Raw genomic sequence first — 12,800 nt, 5'->3', positions numbered from 1 at the left:
AAGGATTCTATGAGTATTAGGGCTGAGCGATGCTTCGGTTCCTGATTCAATTTGGTGGAGATTCAGCCTATTTGGTAACTGAATAGTCAAATCCAAATCAAATCAGAGGACCATTTAATCTCTCCAAAACAAAACTAAAGAACATTAACTGCCAGCATGACCCAGTACGGCATTATTGGCTCCTAGTGCCAGTGCAAGACCTGTCAAAGAAACAGGCTAAAGAGACATTTTTAAGTCCAGAGTCAGGAAAACAAAATAGTTCTCACTGAGTCAGCAGCAAGAAGGCAGCACCTTTTAAGGGTTCAGCTAAACTCTAGTGAAAAAACACTCCTAATACCTTGACAATTCAATACTAACAGCACTTGAATTCCCGAGATGGGTGAACATGGGTTGCTAAATAGACTTGAAAGACAGATTTCGTAGACATTAGGGCTGGAAGGGACCTCCCGAGATCATGGGGTCCATCTCCTGCCCAAGGGGCAGGAAGTCAACTGGCATCAGATCACCCCAGCAAGATAAGCATCCAAGTGTTTCTTAAAGGAATCCAGAGTAGGTGCTTGCACCATTTCTGGGGGAGTCTATTCCAGACTCTGAACACTCAGACAGTAAAGAAGTTTTTCCTTGTTCAGCCTAAAATGGTCTTCCTGGAGTTTGGAACTATTGGACCTTGTCTTCCCTTGGGGTGGTTTGGTGAACAGACGTTCCCCCAGATCCTGATGCACGACCCTGATATGCTTACAGGCTGCCACCAGGTCTCCCCGAGCCTTCGCTTCTCCAGGCTGAGTCCCATTGCTCACAGCCTCTCCTCATCCACCTTCATTCATCATTGGCCTCATATCCAATAAGACCTTTCCAAGTCCAGAGTCAGTATTTCTGCACTTATATCCCCAAATGCTGACAAAGGCACTTTTATTCCACACTATTCAGTAGCTGTGCAACAAGGTGTTTCAGAGATTTCTCCTTAAAACAGATGTCAATAACAACAGCTTCCTTTTAAAGCTACATGCATGGTGGAAGAAATTATGGCATGACAAGAAAAACACCACGGCTCAGAGAGAATTTCTGTATCAATATGAATTTTAAATGTGATCTAGACTCCTTTTCGAAGGAGAGCTGGAGAAGGTGAGGCAGGTCACAAGAGATTATCCTTTAGTTACCTTCCAAATTTTTAGGCAGAGATCTAGGCTCAAAGCCCTTCTTGGCAGAAGCTATAATGTGTTCGGCATTATGTTCAGAACAACAGGTTCCTCAGTGCCAACTGGCCACTGATCTAAAGGGTAACAATCTCCTAAATGAGTGTTCTGGGTATTTTAAGAGCTAACTCTGTGGGAGATACAAGATATACCAGGGCAGCGTTTCTCAAAACTGGGGTACGCAACCCCCCCAGGAGGTCTGCAGAAAGACTTCCAGAGGGTAACCAAGAGTGGAAGAAAGGAAAAAGGAACTATAAATGGAGGAAGAGAAAGAAACAAAATGAAGAACTTGATAGCTCAGGTTACTGGAGAGGTTAGAGAGACAAAGGGTTACTTTTTTATTCGTCGATAACAGTCAAGCCAAACCATTATCATGTTCAGAAGCAGTCTGAGAGCCAAAAAAGTTTGGAGAATCATTGTGGCAGGGTAAGGCTGCATAAAGATAAGGTAACAGCTGCAGGGACAATGATTTAGGTTGAAAACATGGGGGTGGAAAGGAATACCCAGCTAGTTTCTTCCCCTGCTTCTCATTTCTGGTTTGGAGTTGTTTGTTCATCAGCTGGTCCTTGTTTTTAGAAATCAAGACGCTTTATCCAGGGCCTCCATCTTTGCCTCCAAAGAACAAGAAACATCAGAAGCTTCCACGTTAGAACAGACGCTTCCAGGATAGCGATGAAATCTTATAGTCATCTCCACACTCAAAGATCTCCACAAACCAACAGCGCATCACCAAGTGACAACCTGTGAAAACAAGCACTGTGCAGGACTTACCAGCAGGCCAAGATACACAGGCCTGTGAAGAGGATGATGGGAATGGGGTAGGAAGCGCACAGCAGCCCGTGGTTGTAGAACGCCCGCGATATCTTCTCGCGCAGCTTTTCAGTCAGGGTCATCCTCAGCTGTCGTCACCTAGCTGTCATCCCGGAACGTGTCGGGGAGGGGGGTCAGGAGGGGGTTAGTAGAGTCTACCACGGACAACACTTCAAAAGCACTGTGCTCAGGACAGGAGGCTGGAAAAAAGGGAGACAGAGGATGTAAGAGAAGCAGCGCAGCCAACTCTGCTCTAGAGGATATCTCCTCCAGAGGAAGATGACCAAGAAACCTTCCCCAGCAGCTCAGGATAAGTAGTAGAATCATGAACCATAGAAAGTGAGGGTTGGAAGGGACCCCAGGAGGTCACATCTAGCGCAACCCCCTGCTCCAAGCAGGACCAGCCCCAACTACATCATCCCAGCCAGGGCTTTGTCTACCTGGGTCTTCAAAGCCTCCAAGGATGGAGAGTCCACTACCCCTCTGGAGAGCCTGGTCCAGTGTTAGCATTAACAGGGGAGGATGGGAGCCAGCTGAGAGGCCTCAGACACAGGAGCAGCAAGCTGGGAGGGCGTGGGGAAAATAGGCAGAGGATCTCCAAGTGCAAGTGAAACAGAGAGAATGGAGGTGCCGCAAGGGTAGAGGGGAGGAGTCTTTAGGGCACAACAAACCCATGCTCTACTAGTGAGAAAAAGGGCCGGGGAGCCCAAGACACCAGTTAAAACGGGGAAGTGATGGGCATCGTTCCTGGCCATAACATCTTAGGATAAAGTGCACTGAAACATGCTGAGCCTCCGTTTGAAGGTCCCATTGTGAGAGACCCCATGGTGGCAAAGGGAAGAGATTGGGCACAGGATTTACAGACAAGACAAAGGTGGGTAATTTCTTTCTCTGGAAAAAAACAATTGTTTAAATCTGCCAGCCCTGTTCAAGCATGCCAGGTATTAAACAGAGACTGCAGCACAAGTTAAGTGTATTTGAACTGTAGGAGAGAAATGGTCTAATATTTTGTTACTGCTTTACAACAGCAAACACGCCACTAGCACCAGGCAGTTTGAATTTGCTAGTCACCAATTTACAAAGCACAGTAAAAAAATAAAATAAAAATCTAATATTGGAACTTTAAAGGGGTTCCCCCCGACTTGCTCAGAAACATTGGGTGCTGGCTGCAACCAAGGCTGAGGATGGTAACTGGGCTGTGCCAACGTTCCTGCTAGTTCCAGGCGAAAGGGTCTTGTTCCTTCACTTCCCTCTAGCAGGGGCACAGTCCTCTGTCTTGGAGGACCATCACTTGAGACCACTTTAACAAATTATTCCATGTCCTTGCAGTGGCAGGATGCTGATAGTGCCCTTGACCCCCTAGCAAGTTAAATGATCTTTTTTGTGTTTGGGACATTACACCCAGAAGCTGTACATGGAGGGTTGTTGCTCAAGTTTTAAAAGCAGATCTGACCAACACAAAGGATTAGATAAGGATGGTCCTGCCTTGAGCAAGGGGGCTGGACTACATGCAACCTCCTGAGGGCCATGACAGGCCTGTTTTTCTAAACTAACCTTACTGGTTGGGTCGTACAACTGTAAAGCACACAGTACAGACCAGTAGGCTAAGGAAAAAGGGACTCTTGGCTCTCAACGCACTCTCTGCTATTCACAGAAAGATAAGATTATCTATAAATTTCATATTGGAAAAATTAAAGAGTGCACTTTGGAGAACGCAGGAGATTGTTCTCATCAGCACAATCTCTTTGTAAGCAGGTGGAAGAACTCGAAACGTGCGGAACAGAAAGTTTGTTACTCTGCCTATAAGCTCCCACCTTGCTTCCACCCCTTAGGGAGCTGTTAAAATACTCCTCTGGAGCCAGCTGAAGCCCTCAGCCACCTGCAAACCAAAGACAGCCCTAATCTTACTGCCACTGCCAAATTAAATGGATCAGGATGTGTCCTGGCACGGCTGATCTGCTTCGCTGGACGAAACGTGTCACCCACCATCCTGCTCATTGATCCTGTGGGACGGCAGGCAATGCGTTCCCAGCTTGGAGAGGCACGCCCAGAAACTCCGTAGGGTACGTCTTTGTAGCACAGAAAGTTGGGGATCCTACTTGCAAAGACATGTGCAGCTCTGCAAATGGGAAACCTCGGCTTTCTCCTCCCAGAGTCATGCCCTGGAGATTCCTGGGGGCATGTCTCTTTAGGGGTCAGAAAACCAGGCAGCCAGGGCTTGAAGGGCCCAAACCTGTGCAGGAATTCCCAGGGTGTGCAGAATCAGAAGCACCTGCCTGGGGCAGCTGAAGAGTTCAGGCAACTCCAGGACGCCCATTCTCTCCCACCACGAAACCAACAAATGCCTGCTGCAATAATGCAGCAGAAACTACCCACCTCCTTTTGGCGGACCAACTTTTGTGGTGCAGCAAATTGTCTAGACACCCGTTTGCTTCCCCTTCCATAGCATCATAGTGCTTAGGATCGGAAGGGACCTAAAGAGATCATCAGGTCCGACCCCCTGCCCTGGGCAGGAACAGGTGCCAGTATCACCCCAGCCAAATATCTGTCCAGCCTCCTCTTAAAGCCCCCCATAAAGGTGGTAATGGAGGCACAAAGGCGATATCTGTTTGCAGTCTAAGATCGAGGTCTATTTAACACCTCCCAAGGGAAATTCTTCCAGAGAACCCATCTATTCTTTGTGAATTGCCTCAGAAATGCCACTGAAAGTCCGGGGGGGGGGCGGGCAGGCGGTGTTCTGGTTCTGTTTTTTTTAAGTAAATGCTTGTTAAAAAGAACCATTTAATGTTTTACAGTTGAGCCAGAAATCTGCATAAAGCAGGTGAGTAAAAGATGGGAAATCTTTTCTCTGCTCATGCAGCAGACCTCGAGGAGAAGACACATTGTACAGCTTTGTCATCTGCGGAGATGCTCTTAAAAGTGCTCAAAAAAAAAGTTGGCTTGAATTTAGTGCAGAACTGAAACTGGACTAGTCAAGTGATGCTGTGACACAGAGACGAGATAAACCTCTTGCTGCTGTGCAGTGAAGCCATCCCAGTCTTCAGCATGCTATTCTGAACCCCAGAAAAGAGAGACCATTAAAAGTTTGAAAGATTTCCCCCCCACCTTTAATTTACCATTTAACAGCCCAAATGAGGACTGCATAGTTAAGCCCTCCTTGTTAATTCATTTTAATCAACTGTGAGCCAATTCAGAAGCAACAACCAGGTATGCTGAGTTGCAAGCCAAAAATCTAAATATATATTTTTAATCCATCAGAGTGATTCTCATCCTTCCCAAGGGTGCCACTCAATATTAGTACTGCTAGGTGTGCATCTGAAAGCCATGGGCCACGTTCCCTTGGTTTTAGGACTCTCGTGCCATACAGGTTGGGAGACTGGAGATTATCACAATGTGCCTGCCAACCCACCTTAAACAGGCAGACAGGACAGGAACGTGCCCCACACCAGCAGTTGCCTCAATTATGTCAGTGCCATCAAGTCCCAAACAAGTGAACAGGTCAGTGCTGAACACAGCTTTTAGCCATAAAGAAATGACGTGATTTGGCTAAAAGGCTCTGGTAACAGTGACCAGCATGGAGTTTTTGAACAGCAAAACACCAACCTGAACAATTTAAAAGTAACGTGATAAAAAAAATCCAGCACTGAAAGCTATAGGCTCAAGCTGGGGAAGAAGCTTCCTGGCAAGAAGGCTGAAGGCACATCTGCCTGTGATCTCAGTTGCTCACTGGCTGAAACCCCCTGCAAAAGGCAGAAGGCCTATTCACACCGCTCAAGTACACAGGCCTGTTTGCATCAACTCTATTGCACAGCAGTCCGCAGCAGGTTCCCATATAACATGTGCCATTTTGGAGTGGCTTCCAGAAGCCAAAGCAGGGCAATAGATGCATCAGCTGTAGGGCATGAGCTGAGCCCACCTTGACGCAAGGAGCTCAGCAGCATAGCAGCCTGGTTTCAGGAGCTCTGCTTTCCAGAGCAGAGACCAACTGATATTCTGCTGTCGTTACAATGCTGCCCAGAGAAACCAAGCACAGGCAAAAGAGGTCAGGTGCTGCACGAGTTACTGTGCTTAAAAATGGGAACTCCTAGCAGGCTTGCCATAAGACAGACCGCTCCAGTCCAAGGTAAGGAAGGCCACCAGGTCACTGACCCACTAAGACACGGGGTTTGCTCTGGCAAGTGAACGCAAACAGGCGTATCTGTTCAAAAGAGCAAAACAGGACAATCAAGCTGCAAAGCAAGAGGAGCTGCTGCCACCGACAACCTTCCTTTGGCTTCTGTCTGCTGCCTCTTAGGGACAGCTGGCCTTTGTGACATCTTAATCACAGAAAGAGGGTTAGAAGGGACCATTGCTCCTTGTCCTGTCATCTGTCCCTACTGAGAACAGTCCAGTCCCATCGTCTTCACAGCCCCCCTGCAGGGAGGTGAAGGCGGTTATTCAATCCCCCTCAGTCTTCACAGTTCCCTCAGCCTCTCCTCAGAAGAAGGCTGACCATAAAGAGATCCTGGATACCTGGGACTTGCATCCCTGACATCAGGGACACTGCCCCCCACTCCCTGTGCTCACAAGAAAGCAGCCATGCTTGCCCACTGCTTGCAAGCCAGGTTGCACCACTCGGGCTCCCTGCCCTGCACCCCTGCATTGCCAAGACACCCTTATAATTCTCCTCAGTCAGCTGGAATTGGCTTCTTAAATACAGGACTGTCCTGGCTAAACTGGGGAAGATGGTCACCCTACTCACAAGTCATGTCCCCCAGCTCCCCAACCATTTTCATTGCCCTCCACAGGACTCTCTCCAGCTTGTCCACATCCTTTCTATAGTGAGGGGGCCAAAACTGGACACAGGACTCCAGATGTGGCCTCCCCAGTGCTGAATAGAGGGGAAGAATCACTGCCCTCCATCTGCTGGCAACACTCCTGCCAATGCATCCCAGGATGCCGTTAGCCTTCTTGGCAACAAGGGCACACTGCTGGCTCCTATTCAGCTTCTTGTCCCGTTCCCCCAGGGCCTTTCCTGCAGAGCTGCTGCCCAGTCAGTCCACCCCCAGTCTGTCCTGGTGCATGGGACTGTTCCATCCCAAGTGCAAGACTTCGCACTTGTCCTTGCTGAACCTCATGATATGTCTTTTGGTCCAGTCCTCCAATTTATCAAGGTCTCTCTGAATCCCAACCCTACCTCTAGCACATCTACTACTCCCCACAACTTGGTGTCATCTGCAAGCTTGCTGAGGGTCCACTGCTTCCTATCTTCCAGGCTGTTGATGAAGGCATTGAACAAAGCCGGCCCGATGGCCAACACCTGGGGCACTCCATGTGATACCAGGTGCCAGACATTGAGCCATTGATAACTACCTTCTGAGCCCAATGATCCAGCCAGTTTTCTACCCACCTTACAGTCCACTCATCCAGCCTGTACTTTCTTAGCTTGCCTGCAAGAATGTTGTGCGAGACCATAACAAAGGCCTTGCTTAAGTCAAGGTATAGCTGCCTATAAGCATGGGTACATCATGTGCACTAGTCTCCCTGCATCCACAGAGCCAGACATCTCATCACAGAAGGCAGTCAGTTGGTCAGGCATAACTTGCCCTTGGTGAATCCACACCGACTGTACCTGATCACCTTCCCCCCCACCAAAATGCACCTGGCAATGCTCAATCCAGGAAATCCTTTCCTCAGCAATGCTAGACCCCAAGGGAAAAGGTACACCTGTTCAGAAGAGCAGGCACAATGTTCTTCTTCATATGATGCTAGAGATGCCAAGATCTCTGCACATTCTGTACCAAGCATCATGTTCAATCTGCAGCCTACCCATAAAGTGCCCATAAATATTGTACTGCTGCTGCAGCAGAGAAAGGAGAGAACTCAGATTACGGGCACTTTGGTGCTACCAGGAGGCTGGCAGCAGTGTCAAGGGCCATCTAGTCCACCACCAAAGAAACAGCTGGAGCTAAAACTCCATTGCCAGCACAACCTGCCCTGTAGAAGAGATGGGAGCACTGCACACCAACACAACACAACCTGCCACAAGTTGAAGCAGAGCAAAGATGGTTTTTAGAAACCAAAAAACACAGGCAACAACAGGGGGGCCTTCCTTCTCACTGCCCACCTGGTATGTTTTACTCTGGAAACCAGACTTCTTCCAGGGGTGAATTCAATCCTCATGGACCATTCTGCTACAGCCTTGTCTCAGCAGTGCCGGTCTCTCAACATCACTGCCTAGCACGTGCCATTAGAGGCAGGTAGCCAAGCAAATTTATGGTGTGTTCCCAGCGACTTGTCCTACAGATAGAAAGTGAAGAACGGTTGGTCAAGAAGGCAGGGGCCATTTGCTAGTCCTTCCTCCAAGGCAGAGCTGTGACCCAACATCACTACAGCCTACTCTTTCCTCCAAGAAATATTTGCCATGTCTGCAGTCGAACATGCAGATCCCCAGTGGGCCTCCTCGGTCATCTATGGACTCACCAGTGACTTTGCTATTTACTGGAAGACTGATCACCTTCATGTTGAAGGGCTGCTGACAGGACAACGACAAAGCTGTTGAAAGCATTGTCATTATGCATCCTAAGCCCATGTTAATAAGGAAGCTCTCCAGAGGGCTGAAAAGCACCTTCTCAGGGAGCAAAGGACCTCAAGAAAAAATAATCTCCAGATCTAATGAGGGTGGAATCAAATCATTTATCTGCTGTTCACCTATAAAATGTAGGACAGGCAGAAGGCAGAGTAGACACCCACACTCCAATCACCCCAGGGCCCGCTCCTCAAGCGAATCACCACCCCAACTGGGAAATCTGTTGCATCATCATCTGGAGGCAATTCTCAACACCCATGTGTTTCTCCAGGAGACTGTGAGCTCCTACTCTGTAATCTCTTCCCTGCTACTCCTTGCATGGAACAAGGTACTCAGCACTGTCCCCTCATTCAAAACCCTTCCACAAGCCCCTCTGCCTGCCTTCACTCTCCAGCCCATCATAGCTCCTTCATTTGTATTGCCCGCCCACCCACAATTCTCACTCAGACACGAGTCAAGTCTCCACTCAAAACCATTTTCCTGAATCACAGACAGTGAGGGTTGGAAGGGACCCCAGGAGGTCACATCTAGTGCAACCCCCCTGCTCCAAACAGGACCAGCCCCAACTACATCATCCCAGCCAGGGCTTTGTCTACCTGGGTCTGAAACACCTCCAAGGATGGAGAGTCCACCACCGCTCTGGGGAGCCTGTCCCAGTCCTTCACCACCCTCCTTGTGAGAAAGTTTTTCCTAATATCCAACCTCAACTTTCCTTGCTGCAGCTTGAGCCCATTGCTCCTTGTCCTGCCATCTGCCCCCACTCAGAACAGTCCAGCTCTGTCCTCTTTGCAGCCCCCCTGCAGGGAGGTGAAGGCTGCTCTTCAATCTCCCTCCGTCTTCTCTTCTGCAGACTAAATCAGCCCAGTTCCCTCAGCCTCTCCTCACTAGTCCTGTCCTCCAGCCCCACAACCATTTTCATTGCCCTCCGCTGGACTCTCCAATGTGTCCACATCCTTTCTATAGCAGGGGGCCCACAACTAGACACAGGACTCCAGATGTGGCCTCCCCAGTGCTGAATAGAGGGGAAAAAAAAATCACTGCCCTCCATCTGCTGGCAATGCTTCTGCCAATGCAGCCCAGTATGCCAGTAGCCTTCCTGAAGTTTGATTAGTTTGTCATGAAGCTTTTTGAAAATCAACAGGCCAATTTCAGTATTAGATAATGGAGGGAGATCAAGTGGAGGATCATCCATCAAGATCAGGTGTATGCTAACCTACCGTGTGCTGTGGGATCAGCTAATGCCACTGTGAAATAATTCAATGACACTCATGACATTCATGTAAGATGATCGTGGAAACAGATGGCTTTTCATCTCCAGCCAATCAACTCACACCCATACCAAGTCAGCAGCAGTCAAAACAGCTCCTGGAAGAGACAGCATCTCTGTGCCAGCGCAGGGCAGAGGAGAGAGGTAATCATAGAAGTCGGGTCAGAAGGGACCTTGTAGATCTTCAAGTCTGACCCGGCACCTGAGCGGGAGAGACACTGGGCTCAAATGACTCCAGCCAGGTAGGCATTAAGCCTCTTCTTAAAGACCCCCAGGGAAGGAGCCAGCACCACTTCCCTTGGAAGGTGGTTCCTAGCCACCCTGATGGTGAATTAGTTCTTACGGATGTCTAACCTAAACCTCCTCTCCAACCACTTATGGCTGCTATTCCTTGTTATGCCAGGGGGTGCTAGGGGAAACAAGGTCTCTCCCAAACCCTTCTGGTCCCCCCTCATGAGTTTATAGACAGTCACCAGGTCCCCCCCTCAGCCTTCTCTTGTGAAGGCTGAACAGGTTCAGGTCCTGAAGACTGAATAGAACTGAACCAGTGAAGAAAACCGCAACTGGATATTGATCCTCCAGTCTAGACCAGCAACAACAGGATTCATAACCTGCTGCGGCTAGACAGAGGCCTATGAAATGTACAGATATGTGACCACCCCAGATGACACCTTCCCTTTGCTAATACTAGTAGAGCTCACTAGCTGGTGGCCTGGGACAGCCTGTGTGTGGGGTGACAACTGGGCACATCCTTTAGGGCAATGGACTTAGCCAAGAGGGATGTCAACATGGCACTTTTCATTACTTAAGTGAACGTGAACTGAAACCAGCAGCACCGGAGTAAGTCTAGGACATTCCATCCAGCACTGGCAGACCCCCTGTGTGGAATAATTCTCACCGCACAACAGCCCTCCCCTGCTTACACATGCTTTATGTCAGCGCATGAGGCCTGCAACAGCCACACACAAACAGGAACTGTCTGCTGTTTCTTGTGGCTGTTAAACCACCCTGGAGAAAAGCTGCGACTAATCTAACATCACCAAAGTGCGACTCAATGTGCCAGGAGGCAGGGTCCACTGTTCTGTGGCATTTTTGAAGCCTGCAGGCTCTGTCTTGGCTGCCTTTATTATCCTGGGGATTTTTAAGGCTATTCCCAACTGTTTGCAAAAACTTAGTGACCTGGGAGAGAATGGGAAATTGCTGCAGTTGGTCAGACAATTTCCTCCTATAGGAAAGATAAGAGATGCTAGAGAGAGCTGCTTCTCCACATGCAACCGCTTTCTTCCTCTAGCACCAGTATTATGTATTCTCCATTTCTACCAATGTACTACATCCATACCATATACATATAGGCATCACTTCCCCAGTGAAACACAGCATGGACTAGGTACCCAGGACTGCCCCAGTACGCAGAAATCTCATTACCCATGTTAAAATATAATTTACTCTAAGGACTCCAAGCAAACTCCTGCTGTTAAGAAAAACCTGGGGAGGTTTAGATAGTTTTGACTTGCCATTTATGCCTTTGTAAGATTTCTTTTGTGCAAGATTTTCATGTAATCACCAGAAAAAGGAGAGAGAGAGAGAGAGAGAGAGAGAGATACTGCTGAAATTGTTCTTACCAACACAGAGCACTGAGCTAGTGTGACAGTAAAATACCTACTCTATGCTCATTGTTCAGGAAATCCCATTTTAAAGGGTTATTTCTGATCATTTTAAAGAGCTATTTTCTTCCATCAGTCTTGTTGCTATTGAAAACAAGGCAAGGGATTCTGCTTTAAAATGTTTTTCACTTTATACTGGCATCTCTTTAAAGCGCTGAGCATACTGGATACAAGGGTGAGGTAGGAGTACATCCAGCAGCGCTAATGGAGATCTCTAGCTTTGCCACAATTAGCATCCCCCGGGAACCTGAACAGACATCTCAAACATACAAGCAGACCGCACTCCTGACATACCCCCATACTTTGCATGAAGGAAACACTTGCTTCTGGTAAGATGCAGAACGCTGGTAGCTTTGCCGGTCTGGTTGCATACATGTACTCTGCCCACCTGCCATTTCAGAAAAAAGGAGGAATTGGAGGGGTCTGGACAGGTCATTCCCCCAATATGGAGCAACAAAAGCTGGCTGTTATGATATAGCCCATGGGGGCAAGCAGGACCTTGGACTATTAGAGGGAATTCACCCTCCTAATGCAACACTAATTTAGTAGTAGTAACAGCAGGCATCCATCTCATGAGACAAGAGGATTATGCCAAGTGAGACATCAGCTTGCTGAAAGTAATCCTTGCTTGAAAGATAAAGAGCACCCTGGAGAGGTCCCTCCAGCTTCAAGAGCCTGTGTAGTATATATGGAGATGCTGAGCTGCCTACACACCAGTTCCCCTTTCAGCCTTGCTGGTTTGATCTAAAGGAAAGGCAGGTGCCAGTACATTTGGAACCAGCTGGGCCACAGGAGCTGCAGAAGCAAAGGAGATAATTTACCCATCTACTGGGGCTCCACTCCTAAACTGGCTGCTGATCAGGGTTCAAGAGCCCCATCTACCCCATCATGGAGCAGACTTCAGTTCCACAACTTTGTGGCAGCATTTCCCCCGCCAGTGGTAACACTAGTACCCTCTGCAAAGCCATCAGCACCCTAGAGACCGCCAGGTTATTTAACCATCACTCGGCAATAACAGTTGCAGGTAGGTCCCTTTACTTCCAAGTTACAGTAGCAGGTGAACCTGCCCTGACCTGTATTAGCACCAGAACAGGGTTCCTAGTTCCCCAAGAGTGAGGCTTTGTATGCATTTAACTATCTGTGTGCACCCTCGCTGACCTCCTGATTTTTTCTGAGACATTGCTACAGCAACAAAATAGCTTGGTGCGCTTTCCTTCCGAGGAGCTTCGGAGAACTCTTCTTCAGTGGCCGGCTGCGCCTCCGCATCCTACCTTTTTTAGTTCCAAAATCCTATCCTA

At 48.4% G+C, this 12,800-nt stretch overlaps 1 protein-coding gene across 2 annotated transcripts in view; it reads right to left on the bottom strand.

Moving 5' to 3' along the window:
• The window catches only part of SCAP (SREBF chaperone), a 108,979-nt gene that overhangs the window by 73,384 nt on the left and 22,795 nt on the right, over positions 1-12,800 (bottom strand). For both annotated transcript variants that reach the window (XM_019508004.1, XM_019508005.1), the window contains exon 2: positions 1,965-2,203. In XM_019508004.1, the coding sequence (XP_019363549.1) occupies positions 1,965-2,086 (122 nt within the window). In that variant the 5' untranslated portion in view covers positions 2,087-2,203. The remainder of the gene's footprint in view (positions 1-1,964; positions 2,204-12,800) is intronic.

This window comes from Gavialis gangeticus, unplaced genomic scaffold, assembly GCF_001723915.1.
Source record: "Gavialis gangeticus isolate Ggan-Ray unplaced genomic scaffold, GavGan_comp1, whole genome shotgun sequence".
Classification (NCBI taxonomy): domain Eukaryota; kingdom Metazoa; phylum Chordata; order Crocodylia; family Gavialidae; genus Gavialis; species Gavialis gangeticus.
The sequence above is the reverse complement of the archived record's forward strand: the minus strand, read 5'-3'. Positions and strand labels throughout refer to the sequence as shown.